Raw genomic sequence first — 19,324 nt, 5'->3', positions numbered from 1 at the left:
AAGCATCATACACACACACGCGCGCACGCACGCACGCACGCACGCATACATGCGTATACCAACCGATATCGAACGTTCCGATGGCGGTGGTACGCCACTGCTTGTGGTGAGAAAGCACGTTACGTTTTCTCGTTACCGTTTGAGGTTCCTTTGTGCCTTCCAAGCCGCTGGTAAAGTCAGCGTTCAGCACGGAGTCAATATTATCTGAGAAATTTCTCACTGGAAACTAGAATATAATAGCCCCGTCTCTTTCATTCGCTTTACGCGATGTTGCACTGCAAACGTAATTTGTCCTTCAAATCTGGTGACGTCAATCGTCCATGACAATCGATCATTAATATTCCCTGAATGCGAACGAATGCGAACAGTAACGAGCGGCTTTATTTTTCCATCACGATCGTCTTTTATACAATTTCAATTCAATCTTTTTTCTTTCTCTCTCTGCAATCTCTCTATCAACATTTATGTCTTTTCCAGTATAAAATGTTTTTAAGTATTTATTAAAATTATATCAAATATTCAAATATTGCCCTTTATATCATTTATGTATCATGTATGTACGTTTGTTTACAAACAAACATGATAATATGCGAATTCACTCAAAAAATTCGCGTTTTATTTTTCATTGAAAAATCAAGAGAATTCTCCATGAGAGAACAAATTATATATAATAAAAAATGCGTTTGACACATTCTTTCATGCATTTAAAAATTTTTTTAACAAAAACAAAAAATATAAATTTTAAAAATATCGACTAAAATTATTATATTATTATATTATATAATTATTATATTTGCTTCTAATATTTCATAATTGCGCTATTTATTATGATCATTGTCTTTAATACACTTGTTAAAACATCTTCACGGCCAGTGCAATAAATAAGTGGAAATCACTTACGTCTGGTCTAACATTCGCGGATGCATTAGCGGCAATAATCGTTGGCCGAGGATTTCGCTTGGGAATGAATGTACCCGGGTTATCTCACGGTTATAACGCGAAAAAGGGCACTTAAGGCTACGAGAAAGGGGGACGGGATGAAATATTTTCGACCCATCCTTCGCTTATGGGTCGGAATACATCACGTACTAATTCCCAAATAGGTGGCCAACCTACCACTTCGTCTTCGAGTAAGCTGTTCGCTTATTTTTACGCCGCTGAGAATACGCCGCTGGGGGACGTTATGCAAAGTACGTCGCGAACGCGCGCGCGCACGTGGCATCGACTCAAACGGACGTTAATTTATTTCGGGAATTCTTCCACGTGCGCGGTGCCACCATTCTGGTGCATTCGCAGTTTAAAATGGCGGAGCTTTGAAAGATTTTACGTCACTTGCAGACGCGCAATCTATCTATAATATCGCTTGATTTAGAAACCATTTTGTTGGTATATATAATGTATTGAAGCTTCATCAAATCTGACGACTAACAGCGATTTTAATCGAGTTTAATACTGTTGTAGTGAGAACGAGTTGAAATCTTTTTAGATCGACGCATGCCATGTCATGTTATGCACACATTTTCAATATACATATAATAATGTATATAATATTAATATGTGCCAAATATCCCTCTTTTTACACTGATATTAAACAAGTATTTTTCTGTAATGACATAATAATTAAAAAAAGTTATTATATATTGTAGACAAGGGAGAACTGAAGTATTTTAATTGAGGAAAATGCATGACATAATAATTTATGTAATATTTCCAATTTTATGTAATATTTTATGTAATATTTATGTAATATTTTCAAAGGAAAATTGCAAAAAATGCCGATTAAAAATTAATAACAAAAAGAATATAAATCATAGGAAAAATGAGAGATGAGAATCCCGTAAGAATCGATGATAATTTGATTAATGGTGCTATTTATGCTATAATGTGTGCGAGAGACATGACAACGCGTGAGTTCACGCGATATGATAATATTATGTTCTAATCTTAACTGGCTGGTATCGATCGCCATTCTACCGTGAAATAACGGATCCCTGCGCAGTTAAATTGAGCCACTTCGATCGCGCGGAAAACAATAAAATTTGAGCGTGCCCGAAAATAATAATTGTCCACGTTCTCTTTGTTCGTCCCCGTCTCACCATTCGTCCGCCGTGAAATTCTGCCCGGCCGAGCCATATTGCGGTTTCCCATTAAGCCGAAAGTTTTAAAGGTTTCCGCTAAACCGGTAAGCGGGTAGTTCCGACACAGGACCTGCGGGACTACTTGATTAAAACCCCCTGAAAGTGCGACCCGCTGGCAGAATCTCCCGGTACTCTGCATTGTTTATGGAACAATAGATAGGTTTGCCGCGTAGCTTGTAGCACGGGGTCGGCTACCAGGGATTCAGCACCCTCTCGCGTTCTACTACTGGCCGGGTAACAACTTTATTCCTTTCACTGCTTTCATCGCATCACGTGTATATGTGTTGCGTTTTCTTTCAACAGCGAAATCTTCAGCTGCGTGGCCGAGAGAATTCAATGGCTTTTAATTTTCATTTTACCTGACCTGACGCTAATATCTTGTAATTGTTACGCATGGGAACGCATAAATGCAGTATGCAAATGTGGTTAACATTTCGCAATAATATATGCGTGCGTTTATTTGTGTGCGTATCTAAATTTACAGATATTATCATATCTACTACCAATTTAAAAAGCATTATCTATTCTTATAATACTTCCTTTATGACACATATATAATAACATGATTAAATAATGTGTAATAAGATATAAATGATAAAATTAAATGACATTAAATAATGAAACCATAAGAAAAGGAAGAAAATGCGTCAAATATCCTGAAACGCATAATGTGTTAACTCATAGCATCTTATATTTTTATGATATCTTATTGTTTATATATATATATATATATATATATATATATATAAGTCAAATAAACGTAAAGTTTCTTGCCATTCACGATGCTTTTAACTTTATTGCAAGAAAACCTTAAATAGGTTTTCTCATTGCGATACATATCGTTTACATTTTCTTGAAATGCATTTTCTTGAAATGTTGAATATGAGTTTCAACTAAATAATTTGATGTAATAAAGTTGCATGACATGCATACATAGTGTAACTTGAAAAAACTTTTATATATTAAATTAAATTAATTAATTTAATTTTTAATATTACATTAATCTATTTTTGATTAATTATTATATATTTAATATAATTATTATTATATATTATATAAATGTATTATTTTTAAATATAAAAATTTTTATAATATAATACATTTATGTAATATATAATAATTATATATATGTGTGTGTATACAAATATATAACATATATTATATTAATTTATATAGAGTACAGAATATTATAGCTGTAATATTCTATGCTGTATGAGAATAGCTTACTATATTTTGCTAAAAGATAGTTTGGTCGATATAAGTGTAGTAAGATATGCGAGACATTTGTCGAATCACAGGTGATTTCTATATCTAGGCAGAGAATATGTATAGCACATGTAATATCCATTGAGTGGCGACAGCGAGATAACGTAGATCATTCCATCAAATACAACAGTTTCTCCGTTAATATGACAATTTGCTTTACACTACCAATGGTCGACACACGTCGACTGTGTAATCGTTCTAGAAATCAGGAAAGGCACATCGAGCTATAACGTACGTTTTGTTTGCGTATGATATTATCGTTTATGACATGAATTACACGAGGAGCCGTAGTAATGGAGTTTCGGAGTAATCTTCTGAAATATTAAAGTATAACAATTTATTTACACATTTATACACACATTTTATCTATACACAATGATACGTACGTAATACGAAAAACATTACTTCAACAAATGTTTATAAATGCAATTTTTGTTTGATCGTATATCACCTTGTAATAAAAAAAAAGACACATGATTTTTGAGACATTTTGCATATGTAGTCTATTAGCAAATAATATATAATTTACATTTCTACTTTGTCTTTATATCATTATAATTGAGGTTTCGTAGGCGACAGAATCAATGCCAATAATGTGATTATCAGCATATACGAGTCTTTAATATCTAAGCAACTTTTGTGACGAAGTTTCGGCGTAACTTATCTTTACTTCCCGCCTTTGTAGAGTTTAATTTGCTCCCTATCTATCTACTTTATGCGATCTGCGCCAGTCATATCAACCAACATGCCAGAAATGAATGCAACGTAGATGCAAATAGCTCTCCGGAAAGGCGCAAAGTGCTCTTTGTCACACGACATGCAATAAAAGTTTCGACGCATATGCGCATCGCGCTTTCAACACCCCATGCTATGGTGCATGCTGCCTTCTTTGTCGGCATTATCGATATCCGCGCGTTTCGAAATAATTCTGATATTATCATGGCACGCCACGCGCTTATTAATTCGTGAGAAGAATTACAATTGCGACGAGCCGTGTGTATTTATCAAATTGTATTATACGTTCTACAATAATTACTTTGCGCAGAATATGATACGAGGATTTTTCAACAATCTGTTATTTACAACGCGAAACACGTTTTAATTAAAAAGTATCATTTAATTCAAAATTCGATTGTTAACTGATTGCTATTGTAGTTCTCGTAATAGAACTTATGACCCGTATTCTTTTATAACAATTTAGTTGCAAATATTTTATCTTACGAAGTAAAAACTGAAGTGTTGAAATAGCATAATAAATACATTTTCCTGAGGCTTTTGCAGTTTATATGCTAATATATGTGAACATTTTATGTTTCAGTGAATGTCGTGGATGGTGAAGTGTTGCATATCGTGAAGATAAGCCGCCTTCATATGGGCGCTTATTTATGCATAGCTTCAAACGGTGTTCCACCATCGGTGAGCAAGCGAGTCTCGCTGCGTGTACAATGTAAGTCACTAATTTTCACATTATCAAAGAATTCTTATATTCTGTCATCGTAATATTATCTCTTCGATATTGTAATAAGAGGAAATAAAACGCAAGAAGAAACGACTATTGTCGTGTAAGAATATCCGCGTATATTTTTGTGCAATAAAAAATGATAAGAAAGAATGATGGAGAGAAATCCGTACGTATAAATGTTTTTTAAAACATTATCTGGCAAAATTTAATACGCACAATCATAACATAAATAATGGAATAGTAATTTCTAATAAAAGCCAGAATTGCGCACAGATACAATTTTTGATAAAAAAAGAAAAACAGAAATTGATATAAAGCGAAAAGTTTTTAATAAAATTTAATAAAATTTAATAAAATTTAATTTATATTTATATAAATATACAGATTAGAAAAACAATTCAAAATATTCGTAAAATAATAGCTTTCTGCCTATTAACCTAACGAATTCAGATAAAACCAATAGTTTACAAAGTCAGCGATTTTAATATTGATTTCTCTGATTGAAAAAGTTTGTGGAAATTATTTTCCAGCGCAAGTATCGAAACTGAGCCAATCGAAACTTTGAAGGATCGCATCGGATAATCAAATATAGATTAAAACGTCTGCATGTAAATGAATATATGTACATTTTAAACATAACATATTTATAATATATTTGAATATATGTATCAAATTTATTAAATATGATTTTATATATATGTATAGGAAATTATACGATTATATAATAAATTATTTTAACAAAAAGTTGAAATTAAAAACATAGGTATTTTTTCTTTTAATTATCGTGTTTCGATATAATTTAATATATTTAATATTAATTCTCTCTCTTTTGAAAAACACATATATCATAACTAATATTCTAATATAACTATAAATAATATAACTAATAGTTATATTAATTCTGACATAAATTTATAATTATATATTGGTTGTGACATAATTAATTAATTATACTAAAATAATTGTATGACTTCATTTATTATTTCTTTATTATCATATATTTACAATGTGAAATATCAATCTGCAGATATTCAACAATTTATTCGTTTTAGATTATATTGATTTTACATCAATATTATTCTATTGAGCGCTGGATTTGACACTGACACCATCGATTCCTTCGTGTATATGTATGCCATTAGCGAAAACCACGCTGTCATCGTAATACTATGCACTTTGGTATTATGATAAGAGTGGGATAAAACTCAGGAAGAAACGACTATTGTCGCGTAAGAATACCCGCGTATTTTTCTGTGCAAGAAAAGATGATAAGAAAGGATGATGGAGAGAAACCCGTTTTTATCATACTTCCCCGATTGCAAGGTGCGCGTAACTTAGTAAATGCCGGTCGCTGGAAGTAGTAAAGTATGATGTCGGAAATATTATACTTTTAATAAACTCGACGTAGTTCATAAACGTTAGAAATGAAAATAAAGCTACTAGTTTTCTTTGATATATGAACTAGGCTAATATTGTTTCTCATAAGCTTTTTATTAATCTTCTGACAAAGTTGCGCCATCTTTGCATGTTGTATTAAATTTTTAACAGGTGTTACAAAAGTGCTTTGTTATTATATTTGATGGCATCTAAATTTAATAGAATACACATACACACATTACAATATAATATGTTATTTATAAGAAAAGATTATATTCTAAATAAAGTTTTTTTTAGAAACTAAAAATATACATTTTTATATTTATTAGAAATAATATATATTTTCATTTTATATAAATATATGGTAAAATAGATTCAATCATATTTCGCTGCAATAAAATCCAAAAGAAAATATCTGGCGAGATATAAGCCAAAAATATAGTTATTTATATAAAGTTATTTATATAAAATATATGAAAAAGAGGAAATTCAGCACATATACATCATATACCCACACATATTTGAAGCACATTGTCACCGCTGCAACTTTCGATGAAGAGTCGTTGTTCCCCATCCGTAAAAGCATCCTCGCGGTGCGCCATGCATTAGGTCGATTTTCAACGTCTCATTTAACCACCGATTTATGGATAGCTACTTGACCTAGATATGGTCGATATACGTCCGTTTATCCCCGCGCAGCCATTTCAACGCCACCCGTCTTTCGATAATTCCCAGGTTCTACTCAGTTTGGGGTGCGAAACGCGTCTCCGCATCATCTTTTCTAGCACATTAGTTTCTCGTTTCTACGTGTCTACCTTTCCCCCTGCGGGCAAGCACAAATATTAATAATCGTCCGAAGAATTCGAGCCACCCTTGAACAGCAATTTCGCATGAGGGTCACGAATCACGTCAACTTTTTGACCAGTTACACACTGCCCTTGCGAATCTAGTCTTTTCTCTTTGTATTTTTTGTAAATATTGTGTGGCATATTGTGCTATATATTCTCGTGCGGATGTTGATCTGATGATGCGCGTAGTGCATGATAAATACGCGAGTATTACTAACACGTGACATGAATTAATGCTGATCGTGTATCACAAAGATATATCATCAAACAATTTTTTCAACGATTTTATCTCCAGTGCATCAGAGACAGTCATTACTATAGATTGTGTGCAATTAGTGTGATTTATATATAGATTAAATTATTCCAACGACAGTTAATCGTAAAAGAAAAGAATTTACATTAAGAGTTTTCTCTTTAAAAAATAAATAATGAAAAAGTTAAACACCTATTAAAGTAAAATTAAAATGTGAAATAAAAATGCGCAAAATTAAATGTGCGCACACATTTATCTTTTGCTACGTAAAAGATCTTGATTTTTAATATTTAGTTAAATATTACATACAAAATCTTGTGATTAGTATCTTTTTAAACACGCGCGCATATACAATTTAAAGTTTGATAGATAAGAATTACACTTCTAAAATATGTATTGAATGATGTGCAATCAAAGTGTATACTTGCTTGCAGTCTATAGATTTATCGATAGCTCAGCACGATGGTTGGGGAAAAGAGATAGGTGGAAAAACTACCCTCCGTAGTTCTGTCGAAAGTGCACCTGCTGCTAGTAAATCGTGATTTACGTTCGTTCGTAAAAGACGAAAGTATGACACGATATATTGGGATATCTATATCGATCGAAAAAGACATGGTCTCACATTTATGATACACCAATATCAATCGAGAGTCTTGATGTAAAATGTTTTCTTTTAAAAGAAATACTAAATGTTAAACCTTTAATTAGTAAAATGATTTTAATTAGATAAGTTGATGATACGATTAATAAAAAAGTATTTTTCGGAATCAAAAATTCAACATAACCATAAAATCATCTAAATCATTCTTTACGAAAAAATTCAAATTATATATAGAAATATTTATTTGATTAAAAAACGTTCAAAATATTTTATTAATTTTGCACATTTTGAAAAACAATTAACAGGAATATTAATAAATAAATTTGCGACTAAAAGCAATATTTCCATAATCAATTTAATTTATGATTTTATATATATATATATATATATATATATATATATATATAAGATATTTCTAAAATTATTTTTTAATTTAAAAATTAAAACTTGACAAATATAAAGATAAGAACAATCTTTTTATGTTCTGAATTCTTTTGCACTTCCAAAAATATAGTGGAAGTCGATAAAGCTGACATGCAGTCTACATTGCATGCAACTGCAAGCAAATGCTTATTTTCAGATAGTGCTTTTAAATCGTAACAACCTCCGGCGCAAAAATGGGTAATTGTATGCTATTGCATGCAATGGAAATTGCGTGTTAACTGCGCTTTTTCGCGAACATTTCATTGAAATTTTTTGAAATTTTACATTAAAAATAACTTGAAAAAGACTTCTTTTATATATTTGTACAAATTTTCTTTATTACTTTATTGAAAATGATAGATTTATATGATTTTAGCAAGATATTTTTTTCATTGACCTATTTTTTTCTTTTATCTTAATATTAAATTTGTAATTTTACATAAAAATAAGCACATATGTAAGATAAAAGTATACGTATGTAAAAGGAAAGGAAAATTTTCTTATGAATAATGTTAGTCTTTGGTTTAATTATTTTCGATTTAAAATATTAATCACACACATACACACACACACAGATGTATAATATTAATCATATATATATATATATATATATATATATATATATATATTTATTATTATCTCTGTTTTTCACATTCAGTATATGAAATACGTGATATATGCCCGCGCTCATTCATACTTACTTGTATTGGCAAAAATATAACGCAATAAATAAATTAATATTATTCTATATGATATTGATATATGAAAAGAAAAAATAATGGGAAATGTGAAAATATCATTAATAGTAGTTATTAAATGTAACATATTATTAATATATTATAAAATATTATTAATTTATATATTATGTGTTTATGTAAATAATATATTATTATTATATAATTCACATTAATGTGAATTTCACATTTCTAATTTACAGTTCCACCGATGCTTTCAATACCAAATCAGTTGGAAGGAGCTTATATTGGACAAGACGTAACACTTGAATGTCATACTGAAGCTTATCCAAATTCTATAAATTATTGGACAACAGAACGCGGTGATATGATAGTGTCTGGTAATTTTAAAAATCCGATTTTCAAATATCTTTTACAATTGTTGCATGTTTGATACCATTGAACTTTATTATATATTGGAACAGGCTATCCTTTTGTTTAAGTGGGGAACGGCCAAGATTGGAGAGAAGCAAATAATGTATAGATACACTTGTCTCATTCTAATATATTACCCTTTACTAAAAACATTTGCCTCAATTAACTTCAATGTTGTTAATGCCATGTGACACAATAAATATTAATAATAATTATTTACAGAAGAATATAATCATAGGAAACTATTGTTGAATCATTTATAGATTTTTTTTTGAATACTCTCTCGAAACATTTTTTGAACAATGTTTTTGGAGAAGGGTTTTATCGAAGGGTTTTAATCAATCAGAAAATCGCAACAAGGATAGAGATATTTATATGACATATGATTGTCCCTTTCTCCAAGTTTGGCCACTCCTTGATAGTTTCCAGTATGTATTAGAGTTCAATGTTTGATACAGTTTATTATATTTAAGATCCTCATTTTTTTACGAGAAAATATAACTTTTTGAACATATATATTATCATTTCGATTTGTAATTATCATACATTTAACGATGTTAAAAAGGACAGATTCTCAGTGATATGATAGTCTGTTATAATTTTAAAAATCAAACATGTAAATGTCTTTCGCAATTATTGCACGTCTCTCTGATAGAGAATTTTCTATATTTAATATCTTCCAATTTTTATGCAAGAAAATATAACATATATATTATTATTTCGATTTGTTATTGCCGTATTAGGTATTTAACAATGTTAAAAAAGACAGGATCTCTGCAATATGATAGTCTCTGATAATTTTAAAAATTCGATATGAAATGTCTTTCGCAATTATTGCAAGTCTCTCTAATAAAATTTGCTATATTTAAAATCCTCGATTTTTTTTAGTTAAGACAAATTTTAAATATACATTCCATCTAATTTGTGTGTTACAAATAGCAATATGAGAAAAGACAGATTTTTTAACATGATGAAAATATATATAAAAATATTTATCCTCTTTACAATAATATATATAAATATCTATCATTACACAAGATAGTATAACTTATAAAAATACAGTAGATTATATACAGATAATATAACTTATAAATACACTCTTTATAAATAAATTTTAAATATTTATTTTATTTTAAAACAGTAACTTAAAAAAGCTTTATATATAATTTTTCTCATATAATATTTCAAGATCTTGTTTATTCGTAAAATATGTGAGTAAAAAATTAATAAAAATTAAATACATTAATAAATTATTGAAAGTTCTCAACATAGATGAAATATGCTAAATAGTTGATATTTTTATCATATAACTTTACTATTCTAATTTAAAATGAAAGTTGGAGAACTTGGCTTTATTGGCACAGGCAATTCTGTTTCAGGCGAAAAGTATGAGGCGATATCGACCGACAGCGGTTACAACAAATATATGATGTTAAAGATAAGAAACGTTAGTTTGAAAGATTTTGGTTCATATAAATGTGTCGCGCAAAATTCTCTTGGAGGGACAGATGGCGTCATTAAACTAGATGGTAAGTTATACAACGATAATAATAAGAGCGATGTATAGTAATTTAATTTAGTACAAGTAGAAGTAAAGAAAGAAATAAATTCAATGAAAATATATATATATATATATATATATATATATATACATCTTTAAAGAATGAAAACATTCAGCATTGCCTGTTGAAAAATGTGGAATGAGTATATAATTATATTTTATTTAAAGATTGGTTACTCGAAGTCAACGTCCGCGCTAATGGTAAAATAATTGGTTTCCAATAGTCAGTTACTTTAAAATATTTGAGCTTTTGTCGTTAACGAGTTACAGGCAAAGCCGCACAGCCTTTTCTTACACGAGCATTAACTATAATTGCCTATTAAATTTGTGTTGGACATACAAGTATAGCTATGAAAAGCTGTATTGTAAAATACTTTAGATATTACAATATATTATATAAACGAAAATTAATATTTCAACGTGTTGAAAAAATTCTAATTTTAGATTTAATAATTTTAATTTTACATAATATACAAAAAGTAGAAAAAAAAGATCGATAAGGCGCGAAAGTTCATGAAATTTGATGATGAGCCGTGCTATCCTGAAATACGTTGTCTTCTTGACAATGCTAATGGTAGAAGGAAAGTTTTATTTAGTTTAAGCGACGACGTAGACGAAAATAATTGCATGTAGGCTGCTTCGACGCGTCTTTCAGCTTTGCATGCTTGTGAAGACTCATCGTAAAACTTCACGAACTTTCGCACTCTCATAACGTCTAATATACTTATGTTCATCTTCAATATTGTTTCACAACTGTCAGCGCCTGAATGCAATATTCTTATGTGTACGTATATTTACATATTGAAATATGTTACTTATTTGTTTTGACGCACAGAAATTCCAGCTCCATCGACCACATCTACGACACAGTCGCCATATCATGCAACGTCACCACATAAGAACGGTAATTATATAAAAACCACCTAAAAATTTTATAAATTTCTCTTTAAATTGTGTTTGTATTTATTTTATGTACGATAATGTAGGAGAGCGGTTAGAAAAATGCGATGTGTGAAATTTAAATTAAGCGATAATGTAGCATTACGTTAAACCACCGGAAATGCCTAATGCGGATATCGAATAAGGTCGAATAACGTTTTACCTTAGGATCGAGCGAAGCTTCTGACAGAATTCACTTATTTCTCGATTCCTAAGTAAAACCATCCATTTTCACCCCTCGTCCGCGGCAGCTTACCGTATAGAGCACAATGTATAAAACCGCCTTTGTGTAATGCATTTTAGGTAGAAACAGTAACAAGAAATCACGACAACGACCTTTCGACTACGAGGTCGAGGAATGGCGAAATCCAGGTCAGTAAATATCTATTTTAACACGCTCCGCGTAGAGCCCAGGCATTTCCCACGACGATACACGTTCTGCCCGACCGCCATGTCGTTCGAGTAATTAGCGTAATTAAAACCTCGTCAACGTTGTACGATCAGGATGGTAGAGGTAGATCCTAAGAGAGAAAATCCACTAAATTGGCAATGCTCGGTGATCCACTTTATCCGCGAGCGAATTACTTCGTCGCGTTACACAATCCCTTTTATTGACCGAGAAGGATTCTGTGGTCATCCCTTCGCTAAAATCAAGCGAGAAAACATACATTAACTTCTTGTTTGAACTCATTGAATATCATAAATCGATAAATCGAGTGAAATTTTTTACAACTCTATGCGCACCGCAGATGGAAAGCCCAAAATCTGCTTAATTTTAATCATAAAAAACACAACGTCGATTAATAATTTTTTTATGCCAAATATTTACAAAACTTTATGTTAAAAATGTTATGTAAATAATAATCACTTTCCTTCTTAAAATATTATTAAACGAAATTATATGTTCGCGAATTATTATAATTTTGTGTAGATATAATCTTATGATCGTGTCTTGAAGTCGCTCCTTCAAATCTCTTTACAAATTTGTATATATTGAGCACGGTTAAACTGCGAGGATTTATATAAGATATCCCTCTCGCAATGTTTTCCTAAAATCTTTGTGCAAATTTACTATTCCCAAATTTCTCAACTTTGTTTACACTCATTGATATTTTATTCAGTGTGCTCCTTTTGCAAACAATACAAAGGAACTCTCGTTTTTTTATGATTTTACGAAAATTCGATGTATTTTAAAAATAATACTACGCGAAATAAGTTTTCCCATTTGAATACATCTAAATAAATCGTTTTCTGTGGTATTTTCGTCAATTACGATTTTTATTGCGAAAGGCAGACTTCGTGCGTTAACTTGGAACTCTTCGCAGATCCTTATATTATACAAGCCAGCTGCTGGAGATTGGCGGCAAAATGCAAGTTCAAAACTCACTTCGAATGACTTTGTTCAAAGATTCCCCCGAGCGTTGGGCCAGTTCTCCCTTCCTGAAGTTTACTTTCAATTAATGAAAAACGAGCTACGTTGACTCGCGGCCGTCTGCCTCCGGGATCAGGAAGTGGAAAAGAGGAAATGGAGAGAGGCAAACTCCTCCGATACTTTTTTTTCTCGCCTTTTTCTTTCCCTCTCCAAAAATCGATTGATTCAAAGCATATCGCCTTACGCACACAATTGTGATTTATGTACTGTTAGATTAATCACTCTCTATTAATTGTTACTTGTTTATTGTAAAGAATAATTGATTAAATTGCGATTAATAAAACTGCAAATTGCATAAAATTATTCAAAGTTACGATTTATGTTTTCTGAATGTAATTGATTAGACTACAGAAAACTATTAGACTATAGAAACAAAGAATTAATTTTTGTACAATAAATTTATTCAAATAAAAATTATTATTATTATTATTATTATTATTATTATTATTATTATTATTATTTGGAATATATATATATATATATATATATATATATATATATTTTTTTTTTATTTTAATGAAAAATAATAGCTTCTATGATGCTTGTAAATGTGTGTCATATTAAAAATAAACAAAAGCTGAGCTTGTGTAATATTACAGCATAGATGAACATAGATGTTTGGATAGTCTTCGAGTTTCAAAACTACCGAAATATAATCAATAATAACGCTAAATGTACAGACTGAAGTTGTTAAAGAAGTTGTTAAAGTGTTGGAAAATGGTTCGTCTGTCGCAGACTATGTGGAAAGTCACGTACAGTGGATTTTACTGGTAGGTGGGAATAACTTTTTCCGAACGAACGTGCGGTTTCGACGTCCATTTCTGGCGGGCAAGCCAAGGTGCACGATGAACTACTCTCGAGAAACGCCCTGCATTTGGGACGACTATCCGCGAATTCTAGGAAAAAGGCAAAAACGGACATTTTCTCGAGTCGTTACATTCCGGCTTTTTGGAGAGAACAAATTTTGTTAATATCGTTCTAAACGTCCTATCGCTGGGTTGATTGCTAAAAATTGGAAAAAATTTTACGAGAAATATTCTACTTAAAATACTCTACTTAACACGAAATACTCTACTCAACACGAACAGATAATAATGACTTTGGACTAAATATTAATTAATTACTATAATATTTAAAATCAAATTTTTAATTATTAATTTACACATATTTTTTCTAAAGTGTTATGTCATTTTGTCTCCATTATTGGACAAGTTATTATAACGATTATCATTAATATGTAATTCTTTAAATTTTATTAAAACTAATAAAAAGAGTAAAAGTTTTGCTTTATCTAGATAGTTATCATTACTAATAAATGCAACTCACTTACAAAGGAACAGATCCTAAATTATTTGATAATGCCGTGGGTGGAAGTCATTAAGGTAAATCGAGGTGAAATTTTATCGCGGTAATAATCGTACATTCTGATGTATAGTCTACCGTCATTGATATATTCGTTTCTACAACATTACTAACTATACATTAGTGCCACAGGTGGCGATATTGATTCGACTTCAATTCATTTATCAAAGTTCAGACAATCAATAAAAGTTACCGTCAGGAGATGTGAATTTAATCGAATAAAATGGAGCTTTTTCTGGAATTGCTGACGCGTTTGCATATTATTCGGTCTACTTCATGTGTCAAATATAAGTAAATGCCGAAATTTATTCATACGAAATTTATTCGTAATTTTTCTAGATTAATTACTTAAATTATTATAAAAATGTCTATATTAAATTTTTTTATCTTCTTATTATTGTCACGATTATTAAACATGTTATATAATAATATACAGTTATATATTGTATATAAGATATGCAATTATCTTCTAAAGCGACGTTGAAGATTACTTTCTTTTGCGCACTAGATAGAAATTTGTTTTAAAAAATCTTATTAAGGTTCAAGACATTCAAGTGTTGTTAAGTTCCGGAAGTTCAATACATCATGACTCGCTTCGCGTAGCAACTCTTGACTCTACGTATCTCACCGGTGTCTCATCGCTCTTCTCGCCACATAACAAATGAAAAAGCTCGCAAGGCACATCTGTGAATTACTGTGGCGCCACAATTAATCCAGTAACATTTCATCCGGCGTTTCTTTGACGGTAACGGCTGATAAGAGCCGATTTAACAGACGTCGGATATATTTAATCTCAAATGAATTTACCCTTTCCGCGTTCTCCTGCGCCCGCCGCTCCTCATCGCCGAGGGTTTTATCTCGTTAAAAAGGGATTTGTGCGCGAGTTGAACATCGCAGAAATTCCGGTAGAACCGAGAGTTCGCTCGAATTTAATTCCCGGACGCGCGCAAGCGACGAGAGGGAGAGGATGCCCAGCTTCCCCTCTCGTTTCGCATTATCCGCAACAACTCCTCGTATTTATCTTCCGTATCTGCTCGTTACCGTACGTGCATGTATACTGGCAAGGCCGAGAGCGAGACCACCGAGGAAATGAGTCGCCGAGCTTGACGATTTTCGCGTATGCTCAAGCGCTACCAACTATTTGTTCCGGACGTCGCGGCTAGTAAACGACGGTTATGGCGGGGCGTTAGATGAAAATAAGGCCAAGAAGTTCGAAACGTGGTGTCGACGGTGGTGATGTTCGCGGTCAATGATACAAAGTTGGGACGGTATTCCGGTGGTGCGGTCGTCCGCCCTGCGGCCAGTCTCATTAACCGGAGAGAAAGAATATTAGCCTTCAATGAATAAGCTTCTCTTTTATTACCAGCACAGCGTCCTCTGCCTTTATTATACAAGATTACATTCTTTTTTGTTACAGATATAATACTTTGTTATAATCACCCGCGGTAGATGGATTCTTATACGTTATTATATGTTCAGGATTTATGTTCACTGGCAAATAAAAATAATAATCAATTCTTAATAATAAGAAAATAAAATTTATATATGTATGTACGTATATATATAAAAAATTTATTTCTCCTCAATAAAAAAAAATTGTATTACTAATGCAAATACTTTCTCTTTTTCACTTCATAAAATATAAAATTTGATATCAAAAAAACAAGTCACACTCGTCTCTATTGAATCATTGATATATTAGAAGTAATAAATCAATTATAACTTGTCAGGAAACATTGAAATATGAAATAGAAATGCAATTTTTATAAAACATCGAAATGTGATTCAAACTTCTCGGGAGTAAAAAAATTAAAATGTATAATAATTAATAATGTTTGTATTTATACACCATTGAAAATGCATATACATACACGTAAAATCTATCCACAGAATTATGTTAAGCTTATGATAGTATTATCTTGAAATATCCGTAATCATATCAGTTTACAGTCCGATGATCGACTAATAAACGCTAGAACTTGATCAAAAACATATTTCATATATTATATAAGTCAACATCTAATATGAGAAACGTCTCATAGCTCGATTATTTTCTCTAATTTCTTTTCGTTCTTAGTTATCGCGATTGAATTAGAGATCATTTGAACAGAACCCTTGCACTTCATTCGCGTAATCATTCTATTGTATTCGTAGTGGAACAACCGCAGCGTTGTTTTGTCTGTTTTCAGACTACGGTCGGGATTACGGTCCGGCGTCAATGAGGCCACCGGGCGAGGTGCCGGACGTCCAGAGTCCGGGCGTGTCCCATCGGGCGCAGTTTGTTCTTCATCTCTCTCTCAGCCTCCTGTCGTTGCTGCTTCCGGCCATCAGAAGGTGATTCTCACGTCGCGGGAACGGGGCTTCCAGTTCTAGTGTTTATTGGTCGGTGATCGAACCGGAGACGGTCGGTGCGCGCGCGGTTACCAGTTTCCGGTACGCCGTCTCCGGACAAGTGATGGACGAGTGCGACGAGACGAGCCGCGCTTAAAATTATTTTCGTACTAAAACTAAACTTATACAAAGAGAGAAAGCGCAAAGAAAAGATATATATATAATATGAATAATATATATATATATATATATATATATATACATATGAGAATATATAGTATGTCGTGTAAGTATACTTGCGGTGAGTACGTTTAGGCTTTCTCGACTGATTGGCGCTCATGTGTCACCCTGTAAATCGTGTCGTTCTTCTCCTACAAATTAGTTCTCCTATACGGGGCTTCTCGCGTTTTGACTGCTTTAGAGGATATTTATTGCACGTATATATATTGAAAAAGACTTAGCGTTGAATATTTTTGAGAAACGGAGTAATCCGCGGCAAAAATACCGAGATTTGTCGCTGTAAATTCAGGTCACGTCACTGAGAATCTTTACCTGACGTGTCCGCCTCTTCTTTTCTACTAATCGAAGGGGAGTGTTAGATTATAAAGGAGCCGTGGATATATATCTTGAATAAAGATACATCGGTGAATACTTACGATATTCGGATTCAACGAAATTATTCTGACATGAATCTCCATAAATTTCCTCGGTAACACATGATTCTCAGAAATATCTCGATCCACCATCTTTGAATGGAATCAACCCTCTTTTGATGTAACTTTACTCGGTCCGTAACTATTCTCTTGATGTATTTTTGACCAGTATATCGAATTTCAATATGCAGTATAAAACGTTATGTACTATAAAACCGTAATTTACTAAACTAACTTCCATAATTATTGTAGATGTTACTTAAACATTTTCTTTCACAAATTTTTTTGAAAACTTCTAATATTTTCTCACCGGTTATTTTCATATTTTCTCACTATCATGAGGAAGACACAGGAACTGTATTCAGTAAATATATATATACGTACGCATAAAATGATAAATAAAAATATAAATAAATAAATAAATAAATATATATATATATGTATGTATATATATATATATGTATATATATATGTATATATATGTATATATATATATATATATATATATATATATATGGATTGTAGTTGTATCGAGACGCATCGCTCGGTAATCTCGTAATTAGCTGTTTGATTGGTAAGACGTGCATATAATCCGAGCGTATGATCCTGCATGCGTTTCGCAAGACGCGATTGTTAAAGCAGAATCCAACGGAAATTCGTAAGTTTGCGATAATATATGTCGCGGGGAAAGAATTAACGCTAGACATCAAGTAGCCTCGAATCATCGACGACGGTGACGCAGAGAGCTTCGTGGCTTCTTTTTGCGCGATTATGACATTTTGATGGAACGAGAGACGCGGTTTTTATCACAGTACAGTTGCGCACGGCTATAATTAGAGACGGTAACGATACGGGATAACAATGCGATATGTATCCTTGTTATATAGGTAAATTAATGTACGTGTGCCGTATATCGAAACGTTGTTTTTATCTGAAAATATTGATTGGCATTTCTGAAAGTGATTCTCATATTTTTGAGCAAATCCTGCTTTTCACTTCTCGTTTCGTCCGTCGCGAACCGCGTGCGCTTAACACAGGCACATTGCGTAAAGAATGTTGTCTGCGACGCTTTAAATACTTTGAATCTCTTCTTACGTTGTACCTGATCGTATCAATTGCCATCATCGTTCGATCTTAAGCGAAGCGGATGTGAAATGCCATGAGCCTTCCCCTGTTAATTCTGTAAATATTGTAGATACGTTGTGCTGTGATCAGTCTGGATCGTCATCTTTGAAAGGATGACTCGAGGCTGCGCTTGTTAAATCGAATGTAGAGGCGAGTGTTGTGAATATTATATAATGTTTGAGATGATATAGAGAAGACGGTATTCGTACACGATGACGTCGTTCAATAGAATACCAAATGAAGCTGCAGCGCGATCGTAGCTATATTTCAAATTAAGTTATGATAATGTTATTAATGTATCACATGTCCGACGATTTCACTATGTTAAACGATTTTTATGTACATGCACTGCCTCGGATAAAACACGAACCGATGATTAGATATAGATAGTGGAACTGTCGGCCTGTATATCTTAATAAATCGAATACATGACTGCCATTATAC

At 32.0% G+C, this 19,324-nt stretch overlaps 1 protein-coding gene across 7 annotated transcripts in view; it reads left to right on the top strand.

Moving 5' to 3' along the window:
• The window catches only part of LOC105251054 (neurotrimin), a 170,375-nt gene extending 153,042 nt beyond the window's left edge, over positions 1-17,333 (top strand). For 2 of the 7 annotated variants that reach the window (XM_011257560.2, XM_011257559.3), the window contains exons 6-11: positions 4,723-4,851; positions 9,306-9,443; positions 10,842-11,006; positions 11,874-11,942; positions 12,281-12,349; positions 16,961-17,333. In XM_011257560.2, coding sequence (XP_011255862.1) covers positions 4,723-4,851; positions 9,306-9,443; positions 10,842-11,006; positions 11,874-11,942; positions 12,281-12,349; positions 16,961-17,109 — 719 coding nt within the window. In that variant the 3' untranslated portion in view covers positions 17,110-17,333. Of the gene's footprint in view, positions 1-4,722; positions 4,852-9,305; positions 9,444-10,841; positions 11,007-11,873; positions 11,943-12,280; positions 12,350-13,302; positions 13,691-16,188; positions 16,262-16,960 lie in introns of those variants that run through there. The other 5 variants (XM_011257562.3, XM_011257565.3, XM_011257563.3 and 2 more) reach the window with 5 other exon arrangements.
• Positions 17,334-19,324: the final 1,991 nt, after the last annotated feature.

This window comes from Camponotus floridanus, unplaced genomic scaffold (genome assembly GCF_003227725.1).
Source record: "Camponotus floridanus strain SB8 unplaced genomic scaffold, Cflo_v7.5 scaffold73, whole genome shotgun sequence".
Lineage (NCBI taxonomy): Eukaryota > Metazoa > Arthropoda > Insecta > Hymenoptera > Formicidae > Camponotus > Camponotus floridanus.
The sequence above is the reverse complement of the archived record's forward strand: the minus strand, read 5'-3'. Positions and strand labels throughout refer to the sequence as shown.